Here is a 12,404-nt window from a genome sequence, read left to right as displayed (position 1 = left end):
GATATGGATAAAAAAGTAATATTTAATTACTTGTTTTCAATATTTAAATCTAAACTTCTTTTCCTGTAATAAACATTATTTAATAAATTTCACACATATGTAAAACTTACTAGGAAATATAATCATTTATAGATTTTTAACAGATACTTATTACAATTGTTTGTTTGAAATATAAAATATTTTTAGGTTAAGCTCTAATCGTCGGCCCGATGAAACCGCGTAGATCAAACATCACCCACAGTAGGTATTACTAATTCCCTTTAAACGCTCATGCTAAATGTTCCCAAATAACGGACGTCCCATCGTATATTTCGTGCTTGCCGAAGGTAGCCGACCGGTTCCGACCTTTCGAGCATTCGACATTTCAAGCATTCGTTATGTCCTCATCTGAACGTATATAAGAAATGGAAGAAAATGGGAATGAGTGACGTCATCACTAACACATTTTATCACTGCTCAGTTGTCACATTTATTTATTATTGGCGAATTTATTACGTTTTTACTTGAACAAAACCATAATGTTGATGTTTTACAGTTTTAGTCTCAGTGGTACACAATGCAATATAATTAGCAATAATTATTTAACGACTTCAGGCTTTATTTATAGCAGTTTTATCAGTTAAAAATTAATAGTCTGTTGAATTCTAATTTTTTGCATCAATGATATCAATAAATAGTAAAATAATAAAAAAAATTTATTTGTTTTTCAACCTTTGAATCTCAAATTACATAAATGACATTTAGGCTCGTTACATTGATTATTTTTTGAAATATAATCCTTTCTGTATCATGTTTATTTCCAATTAATTCATTGGTCACCTGAACTGAAGTTATATTTCTTGTTTGTGTACAAAACAAATTAAAATGTCACTTTTAAATGTTTAGGTTATGTTTAAGATGACGTATTTCATTCCCTTTCATTCTCCTTCAGGATTGTTCGTAATTTCGGCGTTATAGAGTGTGGAAATATATACTTTAAATCAGTAAACGTCAAAATGTTTCATGGAAAATAGGTCCGTACTTACCAATTTAGAACAACTTACTCACTACTCCTACTCGTGAACATAAATAATGTGATTAAAATTGTACCAAATAAATCGTCTCGTTTCATTTTAATGTAAAAACCGATTCTAATAATAGAACTTTTCGTTATAATCTTATGATCCAACCTTAGTACCACTTGTAATTACTTTATTATCAAAGTTGTGTCGGAATTCGGAAATGAGTAAGTACTGTTGAAATTTCTTAACATGTGTTATACAAACATTCAAGATAATTTAGTGGGCTGACTCAGATTTACATTAAACTAAATAATAACATTTATTCAGATTTTTATTTCAAAATTTCTACATACTTATTGGCCTAAAAGTAGTAATTGTATTATTATGACGTAAGTACATCTAAAATGTACCGCGATATTCAGTTGACGTTGGTGTCACTAATACTATAAAATCAAAACGTATTTAATAACTTAATAGTTACATGATAAATTAATCAGTTTGATCGCAGTATTTCACTGGAAAAATATTATTGGCATTACCAACCTCAAAAAACATTTAAAACTTTTTGATAACGTTACCATGGAAATGACCGAATAAACAACCATTAAATCCAAACCAGAACACACGAAAAAATCTTGTGCGTGCAGATGATGCAGAACTAATTGACGTGGCTCGTACCGATCGCATTAAAAATCCCTCAAGATGCGTTCATGCAGATCCTTGGTAAATATCCGGAGTGGGCCAGCAAAATCCGATTACGGCCCTGTCCGTTTCCTTACGTGGCTTCGCAAAAGTGGTCGTAAGTTTTTAAACGAAGCTATGTACGTTGTAGCTGATGCCGTTGTTAGTTAAATTACGAATAATTTCGTCAAATTTACAGATTTGAATTTGTGTAAGTTGTTTTTTTTTCGAAGTTTACGTTGCCAACGTAACGACCGTGCACCGGCAACGCCACCTTATATCAGATTTTGTTTCTGTCTTTCGCCAAGTTGATGTGTAAATAGGGTGTTTTGCTGTCAATTAATTAAATTTTCTTCGTGAATTAGTTAGATAAACTTGTAGTGTTATTGGTGTTTAAGTAATATAGTGTAAGAATTTCTATTAATTATTTTGAATAGATGCACATCTGTCAAAAACCGATAACAAAATTGGGGGAGGGTCATGATTGACCTTTTAATGAATTTTTTGCACAAGGGTTGAATATGGGTCACTGATAGTGTTTCTTTATAGTTTGTAGTGACCCCTTTGGACTGCCCAAGAGACATGCCAGCGGTTAGGGGAGATGGCATGCGTGGCTTGGCCGTTTTTATTTCTGATATAAGAAATTGTAAGTTGCCAAATTCTCAAATAATATTTCTATTAATTTTTACATTTATTTTCAGGCAAAAGTAAAGAGGCTGAAATCAAGCGAATAAACAAAGAATTAGCCAATATACGTAGTAAGTTTAAAGGGGACAAAACTCTAGATGGATACCAAAAGAAGAAATATGTCTGCAAACTTTTATTTATATTTTTGCTGGGACATGATATTGATTTTGGACATATGGAAGCAGTGAATTTGTTATCCTCAAACAAATACTCTGAGAAGCAAATAGTAAGTGATTATTGCTTATTTATTTATTACTCACTCTGAATTAATTTTATCATTACTCAAGGATTTTTAAAACATGAAGAGATAACACACTGCATTTTATTATTTGTCAACAAATCCTATATGAAATTGATATGTAACAGATGAGGCAGTTTCATTGGGTTATTTTTTAAACATATTTTATTACTGTTTCATTTAATTCAAATGTAAACATGTATTGTTTTGATTTCATTATTACAATTTCATTAGGTCACACTTTTATGACTCCATTCTTTTCAGTGAAAACACATTTTCATAAATTCATGTGATGCATTTAATGTTTAATAAAATCACAGGCGAAATAAAATATTTAAAGTGTCTACTTTGCATTTAAAGTATCAAATTTTTGCATACTAGTTTCCTGTAATATTTATGAATTATATTATCAGGCAAAGGAAGAAAAATTGGACATTAACGTTTAATATTTCTAAACTACACCATTTAATATTTTTTTAAAGCTTAGATTTATTCAACTAGTTGGCACAATGCCCCAAAAAATTACTAATGGCCAAATTTAAATTTATTAAAAAAGTACTGTAATAGATTTTTTATCTTGTTCCAAGTATATAAAACACTTGTTTTATTATATGATTTTCTGTCTAATAATAACAGTTAAACTGATTTTGTGTGATGACTGATTCTTATTGGATTATAAATTTTAATTTATACATTCAGTGTGGCCCAGTTGAAAGTGGGACACCCATATAAAATTTGAATTATTTGTCCAATTATAATAAACTTTTTTCAAAATATGAAGCATGTAAATATGTACTTATAGACAAATTGTTACGTTTTTTGGCCCAAAACTAAAACCTACATGGCAATTTTTTGGGCATGAAAATTGAAGAAATCATCCTTTTTATATAAAATCTAACTACACCACTGAATTAAGCACTTCCTGAAAAGGGTATATACCAAATTTAAAAAATTTACATTTTACTAATTTATTTTTTTAATCATAGTCTATGGAATAAACAGTCAAAAATAGCACAAATTATCTTATTTTTCAACAATATTGAAATATTGTACTAATGTTTTATACTAATATTCTTAATACTAATAATTTTATTTATTTCAACCAATTCACTGATCAGTTCAATGCATTTATTATTATCTTTTTTGTAAGTTCGAGGTTATCTTTTTCATGTGTTCTGGGGTAATTTCCGCACATTAGCATAGCACTATTAGTATAATACTCCAATATTGTTGAAAAATAAGATAATTTGTGGTATTTTTGACAATTTATTCCATATACTACTTAAATAAATAATATCATAAGATGATTTTTAATTTTTCCACTCAGTTAAGAATATGTATAACTATTTCAGGGGGTGCTTAATCCACTGGTGTAGTTAGATTTGCTTCAAAAAATTGTTAGTAGGATTTCTTTAATTTTCTTGTCCAAAAAGTGACCCTGTAGGTTTGGTTTTGGGCCAAAAGACATGTCATTTTGTCTATAAGTACAAAGTTCCATGCTTTACAACTGAAAAAAAATTGCTAAAATGGGACAAAAGATACAAATTTTATTAGGGTGTGTCCCTCTTTCAAAAGAGCCACACTGTACACGATCTAACAATAATATATAAATGAGAAAACCTTAGATTGAATAACATATTATTTGCATCGTTTATTTTTCAGGGATACTTATTTATATCAGTGCTAGTCAACACTAATAGTGAACTAATAAAGTTAATTATACAAAGTATTAAAAATGATTTGGCATCCAGAAATCCGATCCACGTCAATTTGGCACTGCAATGCATCGCGAACATCGGAAGCCGCGAAATGGCCGAGGCTTTCGGCAACGATATCCCAAAACTGCTGGTTTCAGGGTATGTAAAAGGCCAATTCTAAAAACCCATTATTGCATCAGTGAACTTTTATTAACCTAAATTAAAACCCATTGTCACGAGCCGACTCGCTGGGGGACAGTCCAAAGAACTTTCTTGGGTCAGGTCTAATTTATTTAATGTACATCGGTCAGCATATTATTTAAATGCACTTCCTATAACTATATTGTATTATATAGTAATTTGATACGTTTATTTGGACGCAGCTCAGTTTTGTATTTTTCCAGCAAATTTCGGTTATTTTGTAGATCTCAAAGGGTTTAATCCTATAAAGGTTTTGAATAAATAATTTTAAAATAAATTTATTATTAGCGAATCGTCAATAAGTTGTTGCGCCGCTGGGAAGATGTGTAGAAAGATGGTACATTTTAGGGACACCATGGACGTGGTGAAACAGAGCGCAGCTTTGTGCCTGTTGCGTTTGTTCAGGACGTCGCAGGAGATAATACCCGGCGGCGAATGGACGTCTCGTATAATCCATCTGTTGAACGATCAACACATGGGCGTTGTAACCGCCGCCACGAGCTTAATCGATGCTCTGGTCAAGAAGAACCCCGAGGAATACAAGGGATGCGTCGGCTTGGCCGTATCTCGGCTCAGTAGAGTACGTTTGCTAATTGCATCCTTTGTTCTGACACTCATCGACTTTTAATTGTAGATCGTGACGGCTAGTTACACCGACTTGCAGGATTATACTTATTACTTCGTACCGGCGCCTTGGCTGTCGGTTAAACTGTTGAGGCTCCTTCAGAATTATACCCCACCAGGTAAATCCAAGTCTAAATGGCTGACCAAATAATTGTTTTGCCCTTTTTATTATTAAATTGTCCCTTTAATAGTCCCAAGTTTCCATACGTCATACTAAAATTAAAATTATTCAAATAATAGTGAAACATGTTAAAAAAGTACCATTTTTTCCTTGACACATCAATTTTATATGTAGAAATGTCTAACTTGGTTTTGTGTACAAAAGGAAAAAGGTGATTAGCTAAATTATGAATTAGAATATTAATTAATAAAAAATTATCAAGTCTCTACAATAATCTAAACTTCCATAGCTGAAAAGAATACGTCATATAACAGCTAAGAGAAAAAATATTAATATAATAGTAAAACATGTTAAGAACTAAAAAATCAAAGCTGTCAAAGTAAATACCATTTTTTCCTTGACACATCAATTTTTATATGTAGAGATGTCTAACTGGGTTTTGTGTACAAAAAGGAAAAGGTGATGGGCTAAATTATATATTAAAAATATTATTTAATAAAAAATTACCAAGTCTCTACAATTACCCCAACTTCCATATCTGAAAAGAATATGTCATATAACAGCTAAGAGAAAAAATATTAAAATAATAATGTTAAACATCTTAAGGACTTAAAAATCAAAGCTGTCAAAGCAACTTTTTTTTGTTGTCACATAAATTTGTATATGTAGAAATGTCTAACAGGGTTTTGTGTACAAAAGGAAAAAGGTGATTAGCTAAAAAAAAAAAAAAAATAAGAGGAATTAAAATTATTAATTATCCAAACTTCAATATCTGAAAAGAATGCATCACAAAACAGCTAAGAATAAAATTATTGAAATAATAATATCATAAGCTTTTGCTATATAAACAGTTAATTATTTAAAAAATAATATTTATAAGAAAACTTAGACTGTAAGTGGAATTTCTGGTTCAAAAACAATTCCCATAACATATTTGTCAATCAAAGTGTTGTTTTGTCATTAGCTGAGGATCCGGGCGTCAGAGGCAGACTGAACGAATGCTTGGAAACAATATTGAACAAGGCCCAGGAGCCACCCAAGTCCAAAAAAGTGCAGCACTCGAACGCCAAGAACGCGGTTCTCTTCGAAGCCATCAGTTTGATAATCCACAATGATAGCGAAGCTAATCTATTAGTGCGTGCATGCAATCAGTTGGGACAGTTCCTCAGCAATCGTGAGACGAATCTGAGATACTTGGCACTGGAATCCATGTGCCATTTGGCCACGTCGGAATTCTCCCACGAGGCGGTCAAAAAGCACCAAGAAGTGGTTATTTTGTCGATGAAAATGGAAAAGGATGTGTCGGTAAGACAACAGGCGGTCGACCTACTGTACGCTATGTGCGACAAGACCAACGCTGAGGAAATAGTGCAGGAAATGCTGAACTACCTGGAAACCGCCGACTATTCGATCAGGGAGGAGATGGTACTCAAAGTGGCCATCCTCGCCGAGAAGTACGCCACCGACTACACTTGGTACGTCGACGTGATACTAAACTTAATCAGAATAGCCGGAGACTACGTCTCTGAAGAAGTCTGGTACCGCGTCATCCAGATCGTCATCAACCGCGATGAAGTGCAGGGCTACGCCGCCAAAACGGTGTTTGAGGCCCTCCAAGCTCCCGCATGCCACGAAAACATGGTCAAAGTAGGCGGTTACATCCTCGGGGAGTTCGGAAATCTCATCGCCGGCGACCAGAGATCCTCACCTTCCGTACAATTCCAATTGCTCCATTCGAAATATCATCTGTGCTCACCCATGACAAGGGCACTGCTGTTGTCTACCTACATCAAGTTCATCAATCTCTTCCCCGAAATCCGCACCCAAGTGCAGGAGGTGTTCAAGCAGCACAGCAATCTGAGGTCGGCGGATGCGGAACTGCAACAAAGGGCCTCCGAATATCTACAGCTGAGCATCATCGCCAGCCCCGACGTTCTGGCCACCGTCTTGGAGGAAATGCCGGCGTTCCCCGAGAGGGAGAGCTCCATTTTGGCCGTTTTGAAGAAGAAGAAGCCGGGACGGGTCCCGGAGAATGACATTAAGGAAAACAAGAGCCCAACCCCAGTTGCCAACCATAACAATGAGGTTAACAGCACCAGGTTAGTTAACGTTGATTGGCATTTGATTTACCTAGGTTTTTTAATGTGTTGTTTTGTTTCCAGCAACACCGTGTCTGGAGACCTACTGGGATTGTCCACTCCGCCTACTTCTCAACCTAATTCTGGAAACACTGGTGTATTGCTCGATGTTTTGGGAGACATTTACAACAACTCCACCAATAACAGCAACTACACGCAATACAACCCCAAAAAGTACGTATTTGTTGAAGCAACTTATTAAATACTTTGAATGCAATGTTTTAAATAAAGTTTTTATTTTGTAAAAAAGCGAGAACATATTCAAGTTCCAGTAAAATTGCTGCAATAATGACCAGTACTGTAATTTCTCTTTTCTAATCCCGTTTAAACTGTTTCAGATTCATTTGTAAAAACAACGGAGTACTGTTCGAGAACGACTTGATACAAATCGGTGTGAAAAGCGAATTCCGCAACAATTTGGGCCGTTTAGGTTTGTTTTACGGCAATAAAACGAGTGTACCGCTACAGAATTTCGTACCGAACTTGTTGTGGTCCGACGAGCAAACCAACAAACTGAACATACAAATGAAGCCCGTGGAACCTGTTCTCGAAGCCGGTGCTCAGATACAGCAAATGATTAACGCCGAATGCATTGACGATTACACTGGTAAGTGGATAAATTGTTTTATATTATGGATTTTATTTTAACGTAATTTTGTTTACAGATGCGCCCAGCATAGTTGTGAGTTTCTTGTACAATAATTCTCCCCAGAAAATCACTATCAAACTACCGATTACGCTGAACAAGTTCTTCGAGCCCACCGAAATGAATGGCGAGTCCTTCTTTGCCAGGTGGAAGAATCTTGGAAGGTATTTATTTCTTTATTTAAATTACAGAACTACTTGGTTATATAATAAACACATTTTAAATATTATGGCTTTGTCCATTTTTATTTATAACTAGATTATAATGAATTACCATATAAATTGCTATTATGCTAAAATATACATGATGTTTCATTGACAATAACAAACACCTTGTATAAAATTTAAAGGACTAATAATGGCTCCAAGGATAGTCCTTGGTTAACAAGTGTGCCAAAAATTAACTTTCCAGTATCAAAATTGGTGACTACTTACTGATTAACTACTTAAATCATGGATTAAAATCTAAAAAATATATGAGAATTTCAATTAGTGACTTATCTTATTAGTTTTGATAATCAGTTTGGTTCTTAAAAATTTTTGATTGAATGTAGGAATCTTCAAAATGAATATACATCAAATTGAACAAATATATTAATAAATCTGACAGTAAAAAATCATATTTTATTAATGAAATTTTGTCTTCTGATTACTTTAACTACTTAAATCATGGATTAAAATCTAAAAAATATATGAGTATATCAAATACTGACTTAACTTATTAGTTTTGACAATCAGTTGAGTGCTTTAAATTTTTTTATTGAATGTAGGAACCTTCAAAATGGATATAATATATTAATATAATAAATCTGACAGTAAAAAATCATATTTCATTAATTAAATGTTGTCTTCTGATTACTTTAACTACTTAAATCATGGATTAAAATCTAAAAAATATATGAGTATATCAAATACTGACTTAACTTATTAGTTTTGACAATCAGTTGAGTGCTTAAAATTTTTTTATTGAATGTAGTAACCTTTAAAATGATAATACATCAAATTAAACAATTTTATTAATAAATCTGACAGTAAAAAATCATATTTTATTAATGAAATTTTCTCTTCTGATTACTTAACTACTTAAATCATGGATTAAAATCTAAAAAATATATGAGTATATCAAATACTGACTTAACTTATTAGTTTTGACAATCAGTTGAGTGCTTAAAATTTTTTTATTGAATGTAGGAACCTTCAAAATGAATATACATCAAATTAAACAATTTTATTAATAAATCTGACAGTAAAAAATCATATTTCATTAATTAAATGTTGTCTTCTGATTACTTTAACTACTTAAATCATGGATTAAAATCTAAAAAATATATGAGAATATCAAATACTGACTTAACTTATTAGTTTTGACAATCAGTTGAGTGCTTAAAATTTTTTTATTGTATGTAGGAACCTTCAAAATGGATATACATCAAATTAAACAATTTTATTAATAAATCTGGCAGTAAAAAATTATATTTCATTAATTAAGTTTTGTCTTCTGATTACTTTAACTACTTAAATCATGGATTAAAATCTAAAAAATATATGAGAATATCAAATACTGACGTAACTTATTAGTTTTGACAATCAGTTGAGTGTAGAAACTTTAAAAATTGTTATACATCTAATTAAAAATCATATTTTATGAATGAAATTTTGTCTTATTACTTTAACTACTTAAATCATGGATTAAAATATAAAAAAATATATGAGAATATTAAATACTGACTTAACTAACTTATTAGTTTTGACAATTAGTTTCGTGCTTTTATTGAATATAGGAACCTTCAAAATGGATATACATTAAATTAAACAAATATATTAATAAATCTGACAGTAAAAAAGCATATTTCATTTATGAAATTTTGTCTTCTGATCACTTAACCACTTTACTTAAAATTTAAAAAATATTCATTAGTATTCATTGAAATAAAAAAAAATAAGAGATATTTTGACCTTAAATGTGACTGTTCTTTCAAAATTCCATTAATTGTTGTTTTCCTTTCAGTACAAATCAACAACGATCTCAAAAAATCTTCAAGGCAACGGGCCCGATGGATCTGGCGGCGGCCCGAGTGAAAATCATCGGTTTCGGCATGCAGTTGTTGGACGGCATCGACCCCAATCCGGACAATTTCGTGTGCGCCGGCATCATTCACATGCGCACCCAACAAGTGGGATGTCTTCTTCGTCTGGAACCAAACAAAAATGCTCAGGTACATTATCCATCAACAAAAATTTATTTTTTATTAACTGTCACGTTGCCTTTAATTTCCAGATGTACAGATTAACTGTTCGATCCAGCAAAGAAAGCGTATCGGTTGAAGTCTGCGAACTTCTGGCCGACCAGTTTTAACTCATGTAGATGATTTATAAGTAATGATAGGAGTGCATTCCAATTTAAAATTTAGTTTAAGCGAACTTAAAATACCTAATTTGCACGACCAGATGTAACGATATCAGTAAAATGCGCTCTTTTATTTAATGCTTGTGTAATTAGATCGATGATGAACAGGGACAATATGTGTACGTGTGATGTTTAGTTATTTGACAGTAATAATAAGACACTTGCTGACTTATTTTTGAGTTTATATTGCTAAGTGTTGTTTAAATGCTACATGCAATTCAATCTTGGTGTCCCATAAACGAAGTTCGTTTTGACTATTAACTAATTTTATAGATGTTATTCCAGCTATATTAACATCTTCCTCGTTCAAATCGTGGTTGGACGAACTTTGTTTAAACCGACATAGTTTATATGTATCAGAATAAGTAATCCACTAAATGGAAGAAGATCTGCTCTATTTATTTAAACTAGAACTACTTAAGATAATTTGTATGAGCCAGTAAGTATACAAAATGCTATTATGTTAAATGAAGAAGTATCATACTATCCAATATATCAATATAGGTGTAAGCGACAAAAATAATGTATAGTGTCTCTTACGCCTAAAAGGCGAAAATCCTTGAATAAGTTTTGCAATGAACTTTAAATGACAATTTAGATGAAATACTGTTGATCAACTTAGTTGTAAGATCAAAATACATAGTCAGTACTCCTAATTACCAAAACGTTAATTTTATTGTTTTAACTAGAATATGTTTTACTCCCTATTATAATTGATATAAATAGTATTAAGCATGTTATTATTTGTATATGTTGATCTTAGTGAGTATGATACACAGAGTTATCGCACACAATTATTTGAGATCATTATGTTACAACTGTAACTGACTGAATTTAGTGAAAACGTGTGTCCAACTTGTATCATACGAACTGTTTTGTTTAAACATCCAAAAAATTCTATATTGTAGTAATAAATTGTCTATAAATATTCCATTTTGTTAGTTAAATTTATAAGTTATTCCTATTTTTTTATATCTTATTGTGCATGATAAATCATGTAAAAATAACATATTTGTGTAATATATTAATTTTTCATGTGTTTTTACTTACCTCATCATTTTAGCTTAATCTAACAATCTAAAAATGTTTGTTTATATTAATTGAACACAATTTTTCAATTAAGTAGTTATAGTAAAATAATTATTAAAGGTAAGTATAAAAAATTATTAAAGGTAAGTATCAAAAATTATTTAGATATTTATTAAGAGAAGTAATAAAGTAAAAAATGAATAATATTGATGTAAAATTATATAATTTATTAAATTTATTATTGGGTCTCGAAATTTTAAATATATACAATGTGTCTTTTAATAATTTTTTTTTATTAAATTGTATATAATATTTGAAAGCTTTTTAAGCTCTTTCTATTTATTTTGCTTAAATGGTATATTCAAGTGAGAAATCAGCAATAAAAGCAGAAGTGTAGAAGATACTGTAAGTGATGAAGTCGCACCATTTTGGTTTTGTTTGTTTAAAAGTGGTAATTAGTGGATTGAAGATGATCAACGTTAAGGTTGATCTGAATCTTCTACGAACAAGGAAATTAATCAATATCTCGTACAAAATTCTCTTGAACATGTTTGTTCATTAAATTGTGATGAATCAATCATTTGGAAGGGGTTTTATGCGATGAATTTCAACAGTTTGACAATTACCAATTTTTTCCTTGCATGCAACGCAGCTTTTTATTCATCATATTGTTACAAGTAGCAAGAAGTGGGATAATTACGAGAATTCTCACTGGTAGGAGTAGATGGTTAGGTTGAAGCTTGTAAATCTGAGAAGTAATCAAAATGGTAAAGAATGCATTGAAGAGGGACACCTCAATGTTGTACTAAAATTCGTACAAGTAAAGAAATTAACCAATATTCTCTTGTAATAAGTTAGGAAGTAGACCAACCACTAAATTGTGATGTTAACCATTTGCTTCATGCGATGAATTTCATCAAAGCGTTTGACAATTG

At 31.5% G+C, this 12,404-nt stretch overlaps 1 protein-coding gene across 2 annotated transcripts; it reads left to right on the top strand.

The window, feature by feature from the left end:
• The first annotated feature begins 1,797 nt into the window (after positions 1-1,797).
• LOC109598092 (AP-2 complex subunit alpha) lies at positions 1,798-11,468 on the top strand. Of its 2 annotated transcripts, none has more exons than XM_049969465.1 (12): positions 1,798-1,893; positions 2,232-2,328; positions 2,384-2,595; positions 4,270-4,463; positions 4,854-5,085; positions 5,140-5,248; positions 6,215-7,349; positions 7,413-7,562; positions 7,727-7,995; positions 8,054-8,198; positions 10,042-10,249; positions 10,312-11,468. In XM_049969465.1, the coding sequence occupies exons 2-12, from the start codon at positions 2,265-2,267 to the stop codon at positions 10,387-10,389; spliced, it is 2,796 nt and encodes a 931-aa protein (XP_049825422.1). In that variant the 5' UTR covers positions 1,798-1,893; positions 2,232-2,264; the 3' UTR covers positions 10,390-11,468. The 2 variants fall into 2 exon arrangements, with proteins under 2 accessions (XP_049825422.1, XP_049825411.1); XM_049969454.1 differs by lacking the exon at positions 1,798-1,893 and adding an exon at positions 1,952-2,089.
• The last annotated feature ends 936 nt before the right edge of the window (positions 11,469-12,404 follow it).

The sequence above is a fragment of the Aethina tumida genome, chromosome 1, assembly GCF_024364675.1.
Source record: "Aethina tumida isolate Nest 87 chromosome 1, icAetTumi1.1, whole genome shotgun sequence".
Taxonomy (NCBI): Eukaryota; Metazoa; Arthropoda; class Insecta; order Coleoptera; family Nitidulidae; genus Aethina; species Aethina tumida.
Note: the sequence above shows the minus strand (reverse complement) of the source record. Positions and strands in the feature narration are given on the sequence as shown.

What these genes read in the sequence shown, in the direction of transcription:
- LOC109598092 (XM_049969465.1), top strand. Translation starts at nt 2,265, where the DNA reads ATGCCAGCGGTTAGGGGAGATGGCATGCGTGGCTTGGCCGTTTTTATT. An exon ending in AATACTCTGAGAAGCAAATA is followed by an intron (nt 2,596 to 4,269) that starts GTAAGTGATTAT and finishes TTTATTTTTCAG; the next exon opens with GGATACTTATTTATATCAGT. An exon ending in ACGCAATACAACCCCAAAAA is followed by an intron (nt 7,563 to 7,726) that starts GTACGTATTTGT and finishes AAACTGTTTCAG; the next exon opens with ATTCATTTGTAAAAACAACG.